Consider the following 16,032-nt stretch of genomic DNA (forward strand, 5'->3'; position numbering starts at 1 on the left):
TGTGTTATCATCAACATTATTCTCATCCTAAATCCAAAACACAGCACTGTACCAGCTACTAGGAGGAAAATTAACTCTATCCCAGCTGAAACTAGGACAATATCTTATACCTATTGTGACGCCTATTGGAAAACAGCAATGAGTAATTTGCATATTATGTTGCAATAACAGTTTTTATTTATAAATGTGTTTATAACACAATCCCGGACACTTCAAAATTTTTGTTAATTCTGTACAAATTGGATTGGGCCTCTGAAAAGAAATCTGCCTTTCAGTTATTTGGAATCATTGAGTGAGGTCCATACTTACAACCATAAAAAACGATAGCCAGAGGGTGCAGTTATACCTAAGAATTGCCTTTGATGCTGCTGTTACGGTTGTCTGCGAAGGGAAGCTGCAGATGTACTAGATGGTGTCAGAAAGAGGCAGTGACTGTAAGTGGAAAAGGCATAAGGAAAATGGCAAGGATAGATGAGCTTTGGATGCCAAAATGTCTTGATACAGCTCCGTACCTAATTACATTTTGTATAACTGTATAATTTTCCATAAATCTCAGCAGCTCTTATTTTGTTTGCTACACTCGTTTACTGCAGGGGTTTTATCCAAGTTCTATCATATGCTTTTTAAGAGAGAGATTTCAGTTCTCCTGTGTTTTTAATCAGTATTGAGAAGGAATAATCCATAGTTTTAATTAAATTTACAAAAGACTCCAACCTGGAAAAACTGCAAAATTGTTTGAGGATACGTTTAGAGTTAAAATTGAATTCAATGATTTGGACAAAGAGTCTGAAAACTACAGGAGAGTCGGTAGGTGCAAATACAAGATACTACATTTAGCCAGGAATAATCAAATTCACAAACATAAGATGGAAAATGAATGGCTCTGCAGTAGTTCTGGAAAAAGACCTGGGAGTTATGGAAGGTCACAATCTTGATATGGGTCAATACCATGCTGTTGTTAAAAAGGCAAATGGCAAACTGGTTTGGATAAACCAGTGTATAACTTGCATGATGTGATGTTTTGGCTGCTCTCAACTGTTACTGGCTAAGCTTCATGTTGCAAACAGTTTTGAGGAATTATATGGACTTATTAGGAGAATTTCCAGGGAAGGAGAATGAGCAAAAAAAAGATTGTACCAACTGGGAATATTTAAAGAAAAGAAGACTGAATAGAAATGTGCAAATGGCCACATAAAGGAATGAAGTTCTCTGTGCCCCTTCTAGAGAAGCTATGAGAGGCCAAAAAAGGCATGAGTAAAAAACTGTCTAAACCATTGGAATAGATTGCAGGGGAGCTTGTGGAATTTTTATGACTGGGATGAATTAGGTATAACTGATCCTGACTTAGGTCAGGAAAATGGATTCACTGACCTCCCAAGGGCATTCCGGCACTGAAACTCAATCGTCTGACCATTGCTAGGGTTACTTGGTAAAAGTAAATATTTCTTGCAACAAGCATGTCTTTTTAATTACAAAGAAAATAGACTTTGGAAATTCTTCAGCTGCCCTATTGCAATCATATATTATTCATACATGTTCTCTTCTGTCAACATATACCTGAAATGAAACATCTCCAAACCCATCTATTTTTGGACTTTTGCAACAGTTGAATCACTAGAAATTTTGCTGTACTCTTGCAGATAAAATGCCAGTGCCAAAAAATTTTGTATTCATCAGTTGGAATTCACCTGGTAGAAAAGCCTAATCCTAGTAAAATGTCCCAAGATGGTAAGCATATAGGATGAAAAAGTCTAATAATTTATCCTAACCGCTCTATTTCTAATCCATTTGGACCTAAATACTGACTAGAATAGCAGTTTTCACTTTGAAAAGAAAGAGGATTTAATGTTCAAGGAAGCCCCTGAAGTTTACTTTAAACGTAGCCTTTTAACCTAACTTCTTTTCGTGTCTTTTGACTTTGTGGTCAAATGAACATTTCTTTATACATGGTAGTTTTAAAAGTCAATACAATCTAATTCCTGAGAGCCAGTGGCTGGTTGACCTAGTCCAAAGGGATAACAAACACATACAAAACTTTATAATCATGAGCTATAATAACTGACTTTGAAAAAGACAAAAGAGGAAGGAAACACAAGTTAATCTGACTTATGATCCTAGGGCCTGCATTTCATGTTAGAAATTGTGGTAAATAAATAATAACATTTGTGGTAAGGAAGGCTAGTTATTAACTGCTTTCTTAATCCATAAGACATTATTTATTATTTGTATACCAGAGGGTTTAGGATGCGATCCAATTTTTTGAAGAGATAAAATCTCCATGCTGTAATGTTTCAAGCTCTAGTATACTTGTTGGGCAAGGAATGGTTTAATAAAACATTGAGAAAAAGAGAAGCAATTAGCTGAGCTGTCTCTAGAGCTTGAGTAGGTGTATTCTCAAAGGTTAACTCTGACCAGGAGCTCTAGCTCTACACAGAATTGGAGTCAGTCAAGAAAAGTTCAGTTAAATCAGTCTTTTCAGAAAAATGTCTGTCAAAATCATAACCTTGTATGGGAACAAAGAATTTTTTGGTAAATTTAGGCTGAGAAACCTGTCTCATGATGAAACATACGGATGGGAGGGAAAGGGGAGGGAGGAAGGGAAAGCCATATATGCCTGAATACAGTTAATACCCTCACCTGGGTATGTTATGAAGAAAAGGATCGAAATGCATGTCTTCATCCTTCAGAATCTAAGGGGAGTACTTGATACTTTACTATAGACCCTGCAGTCTCTAAGTCTAATCCTCTAATTTTATGAGAACCTAGCAGACAACCTACCTGAAGCTAGAAGACTGTCTAGTTAAGTGTAAAATTAGAATAAGGACTTTTAAGTGTGAATTCAAAAATGCCATTATGTCAAGCACTGATCCAGGAGAACACTTAAGTCAGTGAGACTATTCACGTGCATACTTTTTTGTTAAGTGGTCTTCTCTTAGAAGTACTTTGTATATTGTGGATCCTTCCTCACATACCTCTAAACTGAAATTTGATTGTGATTGCTGAAGAAGTGTCTTTGGTGAGTCTGAAGTCTTGCTAAGAGGGGGCTGGAAAGAGCTTTGGTTTGATTCTGAGGAAGGAAGGTATTACCTGCCAGTTTCTAACCCTGTGGTTATAATTGACCTGTATTTAAGGAAGTGAAAAGACATCACTAAAGTCGAATATGGTGAATTTGCCTGAGATGCAGAAGACACTATAATACATGGTGAAAAAAAGAAAGGACTGAAAGTATAGTCACATAATATATCACTCACCACAGCTGTTTGTATTTGATACATGATGCATTTGTTGTGGCTCACCTGTCCCCTGTCCGGTTATCCGTCTCTGCCCATCCCATTCCCCCCATTCCAAACCTTTAAGCAGCTTTCAGAGAGATGCCATATTTCAAAAACAAACACCCTGTCACAAACATGCTGCTTTCCTCCTGTGTGTCTCAGAAAGTGTTTTTTCTGCTACTGTCAGCGAAAAGAAAAAAGCACATTTTTCACAGGGACAAATGTTGAAAGCAGGTACATGCAGTCTGAATCATCCTCTAGGCTACAGTACATGAGTTTCTCTCTGCACCTGAAAAAGTCTAGGACTCGACACACAGGAAACAGGCAAATGTATGAAAATGTCATTTTCATTTGACTGTCCAGCCTGCCTTTTAACATGGAGTCTTGCTAGCAGAGGCTGCTTAGGTAGGCTTTACAGCATTACAGATTTTCAGTATCTTCTAAGTAAAAGGGAAACAACATGCAAAATGTCTTCTCCTTGTGATGTAAGCAGTAAAATGAGGAACGTCTTCAAGAATGAAAGACGGCTGAACTGAGTCATGTTGCTACGGTCAGACTTTCATCCACAGTAATATTCTAGATAGTGACTGAAAGCCACTGGAAAGGCTCTTTGTGACATCAGCGGTGGGTACTCATTTAATGAGTAGGTTGGAGAAATATTTACTCTTTGAAAAATCGGAAGTAGGAGTTACATATTGTTGTAAGAAATTTTGCTTATTGCTTTATTTAACTGCGGACTTCAGAATTCAAACCTGTAGCCTTAGCTGTTTGGCTTTGCACATTAGTAGTGACTTATTTTACTGGTAGTCTAGATAGCTTCAGCTATAAAATAAATATTAATAACTGTTGCTGTAGTAAAATTTCTTACTAGTTGTATGAACAATTTACACTAAATTAACATGACAGAAGAAAAAAACCAAAACTTCTCAGCCTTTTAAAGTAAAATGTTTGTTCTTCTGCCAATAATATTAACTGAATAAGTATTTTTTGTATTAAAAAAATATTTATATGAAACACAGCTGTTAAGCCTTTGAACTGAATACTAGAATGAAATTAGAAACATTATTTGTTGAATCTCAATATAGTACAAACTGCTGCATGTACCAGTAACACTCATCCACTGAAGTATAATCTGACTCTTCTAACAGAGTGAAATTCATGCTTGTGCAGATGGCTCCCACATGGCCCATGCCTCATTTAAATCCCTCTTAATCCCTCTTTCTAGAATTCAAGTTGGATTTATGCAGTGCATAGTCCTGTAGTGACTCTGCCTACAGTGAATTTCATTCTGTGCTGCCATTTTATTTATATTGCCACTTTAAACTGCAGTATGTTTACCAAATTAACCCTATATCCTGGTATAAATCAATCTCAGACTCTCTTTCAAAGTTGTGAATGCTGTTACTTTTACCTTGTTCTTCTTCCTCTTACGGCGGAATCGCAGAAGTTCTTTATGCTGCCTTGACACAAAGTTTACAGCTGCGTACTCCAAAAGTGCAGAAAATACAAAGAGCAGACACACAGCCATCCAGATGTCAATCGCTTTGACATATGACACCTATGGAGAGAATAGAGCAGATAACTGAATATGTTAAAACCACAGATGTGAAGTTTAGTATTTCACGTCAGGAAGAAGTGCATTAATATATCCAGATCCCAACACTATTTTTATCAAACAAAACTTAACATGAAAGCTAGATAATAAGAAGGACAACAACTCAATCTATAAGGGTTAAATATTATTTTAAAATGTAGTCTTTCACAAAATGTGTTTACTGTTTACATTAACAGTTCCTCATAATTTACTGTGTATTTTATCACAAACAAATAACCCACAAGAAGCACATGCTCTTCCTCCATTTGTCCCACTGAGATCTGTGAATGATACTAAGGAACCGGAGGATAGCTTATAGTGGGAATTCCTGTATTATAACTGATCTGATTTAAAATTCCTGGAATAGAAATTAGGTAGAAGAAGGGAGATAGATGGAGAACTCTGATATGTTCATTCTCTGCTAGTATAGCATGGTAAATCAAAGTTATAGGTTCAAATTAGTCCTGTAATTTTGACACAGTGGAAGTACTGAAAATCAACTACAGAGTAGATGAACTCATTGCAATCCTTTATTGCCAAGCTCAGCTGCAGGACATAATCTGCACTGGGAAAGTAGGGCCTGTTCCCTCTCTGTGTGCAGATTTACAAAAGCTTTGTCATATAAGCCAACGTAGCTAGCTTCAGGCTTACAGAAATGTGACAAAAACATCTGTAGCTCTCTTTGGTAACCTCTTACATTCTTGCTTTTCTGAGTTTTTATGGCATTCCATTTTCTTATCTGTGATGCTACATTCTGATGCATTTGGATCCATATACTTGAGGCGCAAAGCACACTCACCTCTGTTAAGGGTACCTATTTTACTTAGAGAAAAATTTAATCAGCCAACCTAAAAATACCATGTTAAAACTAATACAGAAATGGACTTTGTGTATTTTTATTGTATGCATTTTATTTCTATTAACTGCAATGGCACATGAAGATGGTCAAGGAATAACTCTTAAAATAAAAAAGAAAATTTTTAAAGCAATGACAAGTCAGAAAACTTAAATAGTTAATCATAGAAATACACTTTAAGCTATTTACATTGTGTAGTGAACCATTCTTTATACAATTGTTTGGAGCTATTTAGCTTCACATTTTCCTACATTTTAATGTAAATGTGTTTGTAACTAGTGAGTTAATTCATAATGTAGGCAGGTTTGGGGAAAGGAATATCATTGAGAACAGGTTAGAATCTATGACCTTTAGAAATTCAGTCATATTTGCTAACATGTCATCAGATACTGGGATCTGGAAAAGGATGAGCTAGTCAATTGCTAACAAGCAGCATTTATGTGGTATTGAATAACATTGCTTTCATCGCTTGCTGAGGTTTATGGAATTTAGTAGATATGTGGTTGGTTAAATAGTTGAGACAGGAGAGAAACAGAATATATTTGATTGGTGGCTCAAAAAACCCCTAAATATTTTAAAGTTATTTATCTCCTTTAGAAGACGCTTAAATGCTAATAATTAAAACACATATTATAAGGTTGATGGAAGGTGTTTATTTGCCACCTAGCATTATGACTAATGCAGTACAAACAAAGGAAATTCTGCCTACCTTTGGAAGAGATGCTCGTGAACCTGAGCTTTGTGTTGTCATGGTCAGTACAGTTGTTATGCCTAAAGCCACTCTGGCCGGAGCTGCATCCATATTGATCCAAAATGACACCCAGGAGAGAATGACGATCAAGAGACTCGGTATGTACATCTGGATGAGATAGTAACCCATCTGCCTCTCAAGGTGAAATCGGACTTCAATACATGTAAACTTTCCTTTTTATAACAAAGAAGAATTATTCAATAGAAATAGAATGTTCTTTACTGTCGACATTTAGTGCACCTTCTAAAGAATTTACACTCCATCAAATATATTTGTTGTCTAATGAAAGATGAATGTTTTGATTTCTCTTCAGTGATTTTTAATACGTACAGTCCCCATTATGACAGGAGTGTTTACTGGAAAGAAAGCAGACAGAAAAACTGAAAATTTAAGAATTCGATAAGCTTTGGAACTCTTCTTTCCTTATAAAAACAAAGAGATGACTGAAACACAAATCATTATGACATAGGAAAGTTCCTCTGTGCAATCACACTTGTTATCCCACTTAGTGTTTGGAAATACTGCTGTATTCAAAGAAAAGGCTTCATCTCCCATTGTACAAAATCTCCTTTATCTTTTGGTTCAATTTTAAGCTTAAAAATTTATTTTTTAATCCAATGAATTTGGGAAAAATGTACTAAGATCAGTGTGGGTTATCAATAGGAGATTCTGCTAAATCTCTCCTTTAGCCCCATTCAAACTGTTCCAACTCAAAAGTACAATGACTGAGATTCAAACAGAAATCGAGGTCTTGAGATTAGGCAACTTTAGGAAGCTGATTAAATGGCCTCATTTTTCCAGATACTGAACATCAAGCAACTTCCACTAATTTAACAAAACCAGAACAAAAAAATCTATTGTTTGCTCATACCATTTTTTTCTCTTATCCAGATTGGGTTTTTTACCCTGTAAACTGTAGATTATTTCACAGATCTTGACCTGGTCTCATTAGGTTTTCTAATTCTACTCAATGCTCATATTAGTCACATACGAATAGTGCTGAAGGCAATGCTGTTACTATAAATAGTGTATATGCGAAACAGTTTCTCACAGCAAGAAATATACAGATTTCTTCCTTATTTAAATGAAAGCATTTCCTAACTCTAAATTTAACATGGAAAGCTATGTAGTTTTTATTTCTTAAGTGGTATATAGTTTTTTGGTTATGTTTACCAGTAGTTTTTGATAGTTATTTTGCTAATCCATTTTTATTTGTCAAAATGCCATTTTACAGCAAATTGTTGCACATTAAAAGTGCTTTAATATTTATCATATTAACAAAATTTATGTAATGGATTTGTTTGTGATCTTATGCTGTGACATTATTGTTAGACACACAGAAATGAGTTTCAGATAAAGTCAAACTAATGTAATGGATATTTGTGATCTTATGCTGTGACATTATTATTAGATACACAGAAATGAGTTTCAGATAAAGTCAAACTAATGTTTTTATTCTAGGCATATTAAACGCTTAGAAATATCTTCTGAATTTCATTATTTTCAAAATAGTTCTTTTAACAGGCCATTAGTTCTTTCTATGATGTCATAGTAAATGTGATTGTATGAAATTTTTATTCTACTGAGAAACTAAAAAAAACATATTATTAGATACACAGAAATGAGTTTCAGATAAAGTCAAACTAATGTTTTTATTCTAGGCATATTAAACGCTTAGAAATATCTTCTGAATTTCATTATTTTCAAAATAGTTCTTTTAACAGGCCATTAGTTCTTTCTATGATGTCATAGTAAATGTGATTGTATGAAATTTTTATTCTACTGAGAAACTAAAAAAAACATATTTAGAAAGACAGTAGTTAATGATGTTCAATTTGAAAATGACATGATATATCTCAGGAGTTTTATATCTGCCAGCTCAGTTATTAGTTCCATTCATAATTGCCGGTGTTTTCTGAATCCTATCTACACTCCTGAAATCTGTGTCCCAAATCCTGGCTCAGCCATCTGTTGCCCCCACCTTCAAAACTGATTTCTGCTTCAATCAAGGAATTAAGTCCCGGTTTAACAAAGTGAATGGGAATTTTGGTGTTTACTTCAGAAAAGGCCAGGATTTTCCCCCATGTTTCTCTTCCAGGATCTTCAGAAGAATATCTACATGATACATTCTTTTACTTAGCAGTTCATAAAACCCACATAACTAGCAGTTCTGCTCTGACTGGCCTTTGTCAGAATCATATTCTTACGTCAAGCTGGTCCTTACCCTTACCCCTTTTTTGTGACATTTGTTCTGTTAATTCAGCGGCCTTGGACAGCAACCGTCTCTCTCTCATACATCACACTAAATCATGGTGGTAAGGAGTGACAGAAATGCATCAATCAAATCTAGGTGTCTTGCAAAGCCATTTTATTTGGCATCACATCAGCGAGAATTACAGCTCAACATGCAACATTTTCTTCTTATAGGGTCCTATATTCTCCTTTCAAAACAAATTAGGAAGAAAAACTAAGGAGCCTCAGAATGGGTAATATATGTATCATTGGAGTGTCAGTGAACATTGGCTATTGCTTGTACATTGTTTTTTTGTCCTCCAGAGAGAGGTGGGATAAGAGATTTGAGTCTCTGTCCCGAGTACTCAAGTGGGCTTGAATTATTACAGAGTTCTCAGCACAAAAATACTGTGGTCTTAAACAAGGAGCAATAAATAATATATTAGCTCTGATGTGGATTACTTTTAAGTAGTTGCAAGTCTGCCAGGTTTGCCTTAACTAAGGAGAAAGAGAGAAATAGCTGTGGACAACAGAACCCTAACAAAATGAAAGAGATTCTGAATGAAAGGAGTGCAAATGGAATGTATTGTAACCACAGAAAAGGAGAGAAAAGAGGTGGGATTATGAAGAAGCCAGAACTAGGACTGAGTGATGTGTCAGAGGAATTACACTGAATTATTTCTTTGCTTGGTTTTGTATTTTTGTAAACATCATTGGCCAAGGTAAAAAAAAAAAAAAGAAAAGAAAAAAGAAAAAAAAGAAAGGGAAGTGTGTCTCAAAGTGGAAAAATATCTTTGCTTAACTCCACAGAATGTGTGACTTAGACTCCTGCCTTCGTCTTAGGCCCAGTGAGTTTATGGACATGCCAGACATATGTCCACTGCTTCCCAGTCAAGACCACTGTGTTCCTCATCTGCTCAGTTCCAGTGCAGCACTGAAAAATTAACTTAATATGTGGCAACTTCCCAGGGAGACTGGTGGCTACCCAGGTAGACGCTTCTCTCTGTTACTCCGCTGCTGACTATTGGCTTTCTTGCCAGTGGAAGACAGCAGAGGAGAAAGGCAGCAGCTGGAAGTCAGTCTCGGCACTGCAGTCGCAGCAGTTGCAGCAGTTGCTGGTCTAAGTGTGGAAGGGTTGATGTTAGTTTTTGCCCTTCTTGGCTGAGATCAGAACCACCTGCATAAACTTGGCTAATGAAGCAGAATGGAAAAAAAAGTTTGCACTAGCAGATGTGAGCTTCAGCTAGGAGGGAGCCAGCAGAGGTTGTGCTGTTGTTTCCCAGCTGAAGCCAGCATCCAGCTGTCGGCCCCCTTTCTCTTCCTTTCGAATTCAAAGCCAGGTTAAGCTGTGGTTTAATCTATTTGACTGGAGGCTTGAATGGATCAGAAGAGACGTACCCATGAAGTCATCTCAGCTGGGGAAGGAGACAGACAAGCAGCTAAGAGCATTGCTCAATTCATTCGCAGTACATAAAAGGTAGGCTCTCGTTCATTCTGATATGCACTGTAAATGTCATGGAGAGTGGCTAGGAGGAGTATATGAAACCTGTGTGGTATTGTGGTTTTGCTGAGGCTGAGTAACAAATTAAGGCATGATGCTAGTTTCAGATCAGAGCTAAATATAGACATGCACACAATCCATACCATGGACAGATTTTTGTAATGCAAAAGAAAGAACAGTTATTGAGGGCTTCCTAAAGGATAAGCATTTTTTCCCTGAAACAGAGGTATTGTTCTTTGTGTTTGTAAGTCTAGCCTAACCAGGGATTCACGTGTGATAAAGGCACCAAAAGTGCTGCCTTGCTGAATGCTGTACCTATGCATATGAAGTGAATGTACTGGTATATATGCATGTGATGGTACATTTTTCTCTCTTACACATGTTCTTTGGTAACAATGTCAGATCTGCTGGGCTGGCATGATTTCGATGCAATGTCCACACTGAAACCAATACTATAGTGAAAAAAATGTGTATTTCAGTCAGTCTATATGATTTTTCTTTCCCCCAGAAAGTATAAGTAGCTTTTCTTGGGAGTCAGTGTCTAGGTCACATCTTTTTTTGCTTGTTGCTGCTGTGGCTAACTGTGAGTAACCCAAGAAGAGCAATTTTCTACCTTAGCACACCTTCACACTGCACAGCCTCCTCGGACCATGACAGGTGCTGTTTAAGCAGTGGGTTATGCAGGTAGCAGTATGCCTATGTGATTAAAAGGCACTGCCAGCACTGTGGGATGTACAAGGGAAATCAAACATAAGTAGTAGCTTTCAGACCATAAGGGGTCCTTCTTTTCAGTTTCATCTGCCTCAAAGTGCTCCAGAGGCAGTAGTTGGTAGAACTTAAATATATTTGTCCCCTTTTAGCAACCCTTAAGGTATCCCTTGGGGGAAGCTCTTCTTACTGTACCCTTACAATGTCATGGTCATGTTTGCAATTCCCAGGAAGGCTGAGTAGCTGTTTCTGAAACTACATAGAAAGTTTTCATAATGGAGAATCGCCTTAGGAAACTGAGCCAAGGAAATAGTGTGCCTGAGAAACAATTAATAAAGATCAGAGTAATAATAATTATTAAATCACTATGAAATTAAAAATTAAAAACATAATAAAATATAAAATGAATAAGTATAAAAAAAAGAAAGGAACTAAATGTGCAGAGATTCAACTGTTAATCCATGCAGAATGGAGAGAGATCTGCTGTAGGTGCTGGTTCTTGATTCTACTTTAGATACTAGTAAGTCATAGTCTGGCTTTCCTTATAAGAAAAGCCATCGATAATGCTAATATCTGATCTATTGTGAAATATTTTATGGATCTAGAGAGGACTGTGGCCTAAAGACTATATAGCTTAATGAAATTACATTAAACTATTTACTTAAAATAAGGATGTTATACTTGCTGAATAGAGAATGGTTCAAAGCTTAGCAAAATTGAACTAAACTAAGTTAAACAAATTTGAATAAATCTTTATGGAGCCCTGCAGAGTATAAGTCTTAGATCTGGGAAGCGGATATTTTATATTCTGATTCCAAGATATCTGTGAATATGGATGTAGACTATACAATTGTTTTTACCAGTGACTGATGACCAACAAGGGCCAGAATATTGTTAGCTGTGGAGATTTGTTAACAGAGTCCTGGGGCAACTGAACGGTGATGATGGTCCTCTCCTCTAGCACTGCATTTCCCCCCTTGAAAAACAGGTAGAGACACAGGTTTAACATGAGATTAAATACTGAGAGACAGCAGGAAAGGAGAAAGGGAGAGTAAGACTTCTTCAGTGGCTAGGATATGCTCAGCCTAAATGGCTGACTTAGATTTAGATCCCTTAACACAATATAGAGCTTCTCCCATTTGTCTGTCTTCTGGAAATCCCTTTCTTAAGCAGCTCAATTCCTCTACTCCCCATAAAGATCTTAAGCATTCAAGATCAATCTGAGCTTGAAAATTGTGTTAGACAGAGTATTTATTTCTAGGTGCTATTCTGAACCTCTGCAGTGTTTACCATTTTTAGACTTGTAAAAATCACAGTTCCTCATTTTATGTGGAAAAGATAACATATTGCAAAAGCCAGCTGACACACTTTTCTCTATAGAGAGAACAGTAAAGACAGTCCTCTCTTCTAAAAGCAAAAGTTAAAGACTCTTCTTCTAAGACAAAACAACAGGTGGACTTAAGAAACAGGGAGACAGGAGAAAGGAACAGAAAATGCAGTACAGATTACTGTGGTACTGTGGTGAATATAGTCATACCAATTGCCTAATTAATGTTTGCTATCTCATAAGATAGCACTGAAGAGATTAGTTAAAGTAGATAGATAAAAAGCTAGTTTTATTGAGATATCTAGATAAAATTGGTTTTTATCTAAATTAGCTAGATAAAATCAGTTACCCGATGCTAGTGTGAGATTCTGGATATATGGTTTTGGTACTATAGTCTTTGCACATAAGTTTCTCTGCAGAGTGGTTTTATAGACAGGGAACTGAAAGCACTTTGTATGGATAAAGTAGAATGTCTAGATATTGTTTATTTAAAGAAAAAAAAATCTTGGGGAAAAATATCCCACACCCTGCAAGATCTAGCTGAGGCTCTACTTCTAGCTTCAAAGGAGAAACAGTACAAATTAAATTATATTTCTAATGTACTGTGATGGTAGCCCTAGAGGGAGGATCAGAACAAATGGTAGCTGAGTAACTGCAATTCTCAAGATGCTGTTTGACTGAATAATCAGAGTTTGTATGGATTGATGCAATGTGGCTACTGCACTTTATGACTTTCACTGTTTTCTAATGGTTAATACCTTGGATTCCCAGGTTCTCACTAAATAGTTGCCATTGCAATGCTTTGCATATTCTTGTCTACTCTCTGTACCTTTGTACGGAGGAAAAAAGGACCAATATTTATTCAAAACAAATGTCTCTCGCAGGACAACACACACTGACAATAGCTTGTGAGAGGCTTTTAGATTGCTGTTCAGCCGCAACCTAATATGATCTAACTGCAGGCCATCATAGTCTTTCCCTTTGCTGTATTTTTCCAGCCCTTTCTTAAGGCTGGTTCTGGCACTCATCTTATCCTGAGTAGGGACACTTCAGTGTGCTAGGTAGTGGAAAGCTAGTCCTTTATGTATGTGTGTGTTAGAGCCCCAGACAGATGAAGTTTTGATCAGTATTGTCCTGAAACCAAATCATTCATGATGTAATCAAGGCTTTTGTTAAGTGCCCTGCATATGTGAGCCTTAATGTTTTAGGTTATCTAGTACATAGGATGGAATCACCCTGGCAAAGGTTGCTTATTGTCTTTAGTGAGAGTGAGGGTATTGGCTCCAAGTGTCCTCAGACAACCTGGATTAATGCAAAAAAACCCCCAAAACCCAAACCCCAAATAGAAAGCTTTTTAGTTTTAAAGTTATTAACATTGAAATAAATTTTCTGAGGACAATTTTATGTTCTAACTGAAATAACTGTTTGGCTGAAAACAAGACATAGTCTCAGAATGAAATAAAACTGTATTGACATATGAGGGATGAAATAGACGACCAGCACTTTCTTTCTGCCTTTTGTTATGTGCTTTCTTTTCGTTCTGCATCTGCTAAAATAAGACCACAATTAACCTCTCTTGGCGATAAAGTAGTGTGTTATGTATCACACTGCAATCATAACGGCAGATGATTTTCACAGAAAGCATGAAGACGGAGAATGAAATATATAAACTGATTTTTTCATGAGGCAGTACTGCTCCTTTTACTTTCTCTCCTGTTTGAGTCATTATCAGAATCACCACTAGGCAAGCAGTCTAGCTGAGTTTACCTTATTCAGTAAAAAGACTTCCTTTTTATTCCTCCCAGAATGTCACACCATCGTTTGAGAGGCATTCTGCTTTACTTATTACTGAAATAGAGTTAAGTACTTTCCGTCCTTTTGCCTTTCCATTATAAAATTTCTTAAATAAACAAGACACTCCATAAATTATGTGTGTGTGCAAAGCTGGTTATTTCAAGAGACTGTGTCTATAAAATTGATTACATATAAGTAAAGTTAGCTGAAATTACTTTCATACCTCTCTAAGAAGGAGACAGGGTAATAAAACATCACTTGGTAAGTGCAGTCTCCAGACACTTTTTGCAATTTGCACTGAAATATAAATTGTACTTTGAGTATATTTTACAGATAAAAACTGCTTATAAAAGTACTTGCCTTTTCCTCATCGTAAAACATTCAGGTTGTATCTATGATCATGCAGCCTGACTAGAAATGATGTTTTTCGAGTGTCTGGCCTGTAAAACTAGACGAGTTCTCATATATATGGCTGCTGTCTATGTATCTAAAGCCAAGATTCACAAAACAACTGTAGGAATGTACTACCATTCAGTTTTTCTTTCAAGTCACAGCCTGCGGATGTCAGGGGCATACTGGGGGATATCAGTGCTGGTGCTGCCACCTGCCATTGACTACATAAGTTCTTGGTCAGGAAGGAAGTGACTTTGGAAAAAGATACTGGCGCAGGTGGTAAACTTAACATTTGTGTAAGACTGGTAACGACTGCAGTAAAAGAAAGTTGAAACTAAATGTGGGAAAGAGCAACTTATTTTTTCAGCTTGATGAATTTGCACTTGCAAGTCCCATCTCTCTCAGAATGGAGGACCAAGCTGGCATTCAGAGGGACCTCCATAGGCTGGAGGAACAGACCCACTGAAACATCATGACAATCAGCAAAGACAAATGCACGGTTCTGCAATGAGGATGGGGTAACCCCATGCACTGGTACAGGCTGGGGATGGACTGGGTAGGTAGCAGTTCTGCAGGAAAGGCCTGGGAGCCTGGCAGATATCGAGTTGAACAGAAGTCCCCAGAACAGATATCGAGTTGAACAGAAGTCTTGTGATGTGTAAGACTAGTCACATGCTGCACTGTGTTAGCAGGGGCAGAGAGGGGACAAGTAGAAACTAAGGAGAATCTGATAGCAACATAAATAGCAAGGACATCTAGATGTAATGTCTCTACTTCCAGGACAGCTGATGAATTTTTATTCAATGAATCTTTATGGTAGAATGTTTAAATTTTGATAAGTGCAGGGGGTGACAACTGAGGTCTCTTCTCCTGCAGAAAAAAATGCCCTGTTAGAGTCCAGGCAGTGCTGTTTTCTGTATCTAGGGATGGTCATGTCCTCAGCCTGTCATAGACTCTGTTTGTTTTTCAAAGTGTTTATAATTTCTCCTTTTTCAGTGAAGGAATGAGCAGCTTCAGAGATTTCATGCCCATAGAATACCTCCTGGATAGAAAGTACAAACTTCCTTTTCTGAGAAGTGGTCTATGTAAAAACCCTGAGGGGTTAAAAAGCCATGGCTTTTTGAGACTGCTATAGTCTCAAAAAGAGTGGTTTAGGTGTTTGTCAAAACAAGTAGGAGTTTGAGTTCTGGTCGGCAGAGTAAGGCATCAAAGCTATGTCTCCTTTAAGCACTATCATGTTGGCAGCAAAATGGTCCAATATAAGGCATTAAGTCAGTTGAAGGTAGGACCTAGAAGGGGCATGTCCTGGTTTTGGCAGGGATAGAGTTAATTTCCTTCCTAGCAGCTGGTACAGTGCTGTGTTTTGGATTTAGGATGAGAATAATGTTGATAACACACCGATGTTTTAGTTGTTGCTAAGCAGTGCTTACACTAGCCAAGGACTTTTCAGCTTCCCATGCTCTACCGACTGAGAAGGCTGGAGGTGCACAAGAAGCTGGGAGGGGGCACAGCCAGGACAGCTGACCCAAACTGGCCAAAGAAACATTCCATACATCATGCTCAGTACGTAAACCGGGGGAAAGCTGGCTGGGGGGGCCACTGCT

At 37.2% G+C, this 16,032-nt stretch overlaps 1 protein-coding gene across 3 annotated transcripts in view; it reads right to left on the bottom strand.

The window, feature by feature from the left end:
• GLRA3 (glycine receptor alpha 3) overlaps positions 1–16,032 on the bottom strand; it is a 98,698-nt gene that overhangs the window by 5,244 nt on the left and 77,422 nt on the right. For 2 of the 3 annotated variants that reach the window (XM_019470220.1, XM_019470219.1), the window contains 2 exons: positions 6,432–6,646; positions 4,684–4,830 (listed from right to left, as the gene is read on the bottom strand). In XM_019470220.1, the coding sequence (XP_019325765.1) occupies positions 4,684–4,830; positions 6,432–6,646 (362 nt within the window). Of the gene's footprint in view, positions 1–4,677; positions 4,831–6,431; positions 6,647–16,032 lie in introns of all 3 variants that reach the window. The other variant, XM_009272342.2, reaches the window with a different exon arrangement.

This window comes from Aptenodytes forsteri, unplaced genomic scaffold (genome assembly GCF_000699145.1).
Source record: "Aptenodytes forsteri isolate BGI_AS27 unplaced genomic scaffold, ASM69914v1 Scaffold13, whole genome shotgun sequence".
Lineage (NCBI taxonomy): Eukaryota > Metazoa > Chordata > Aves > Sphenisciformes > Spheniscidae > Aptenodytes > Aptenodytes forsteri.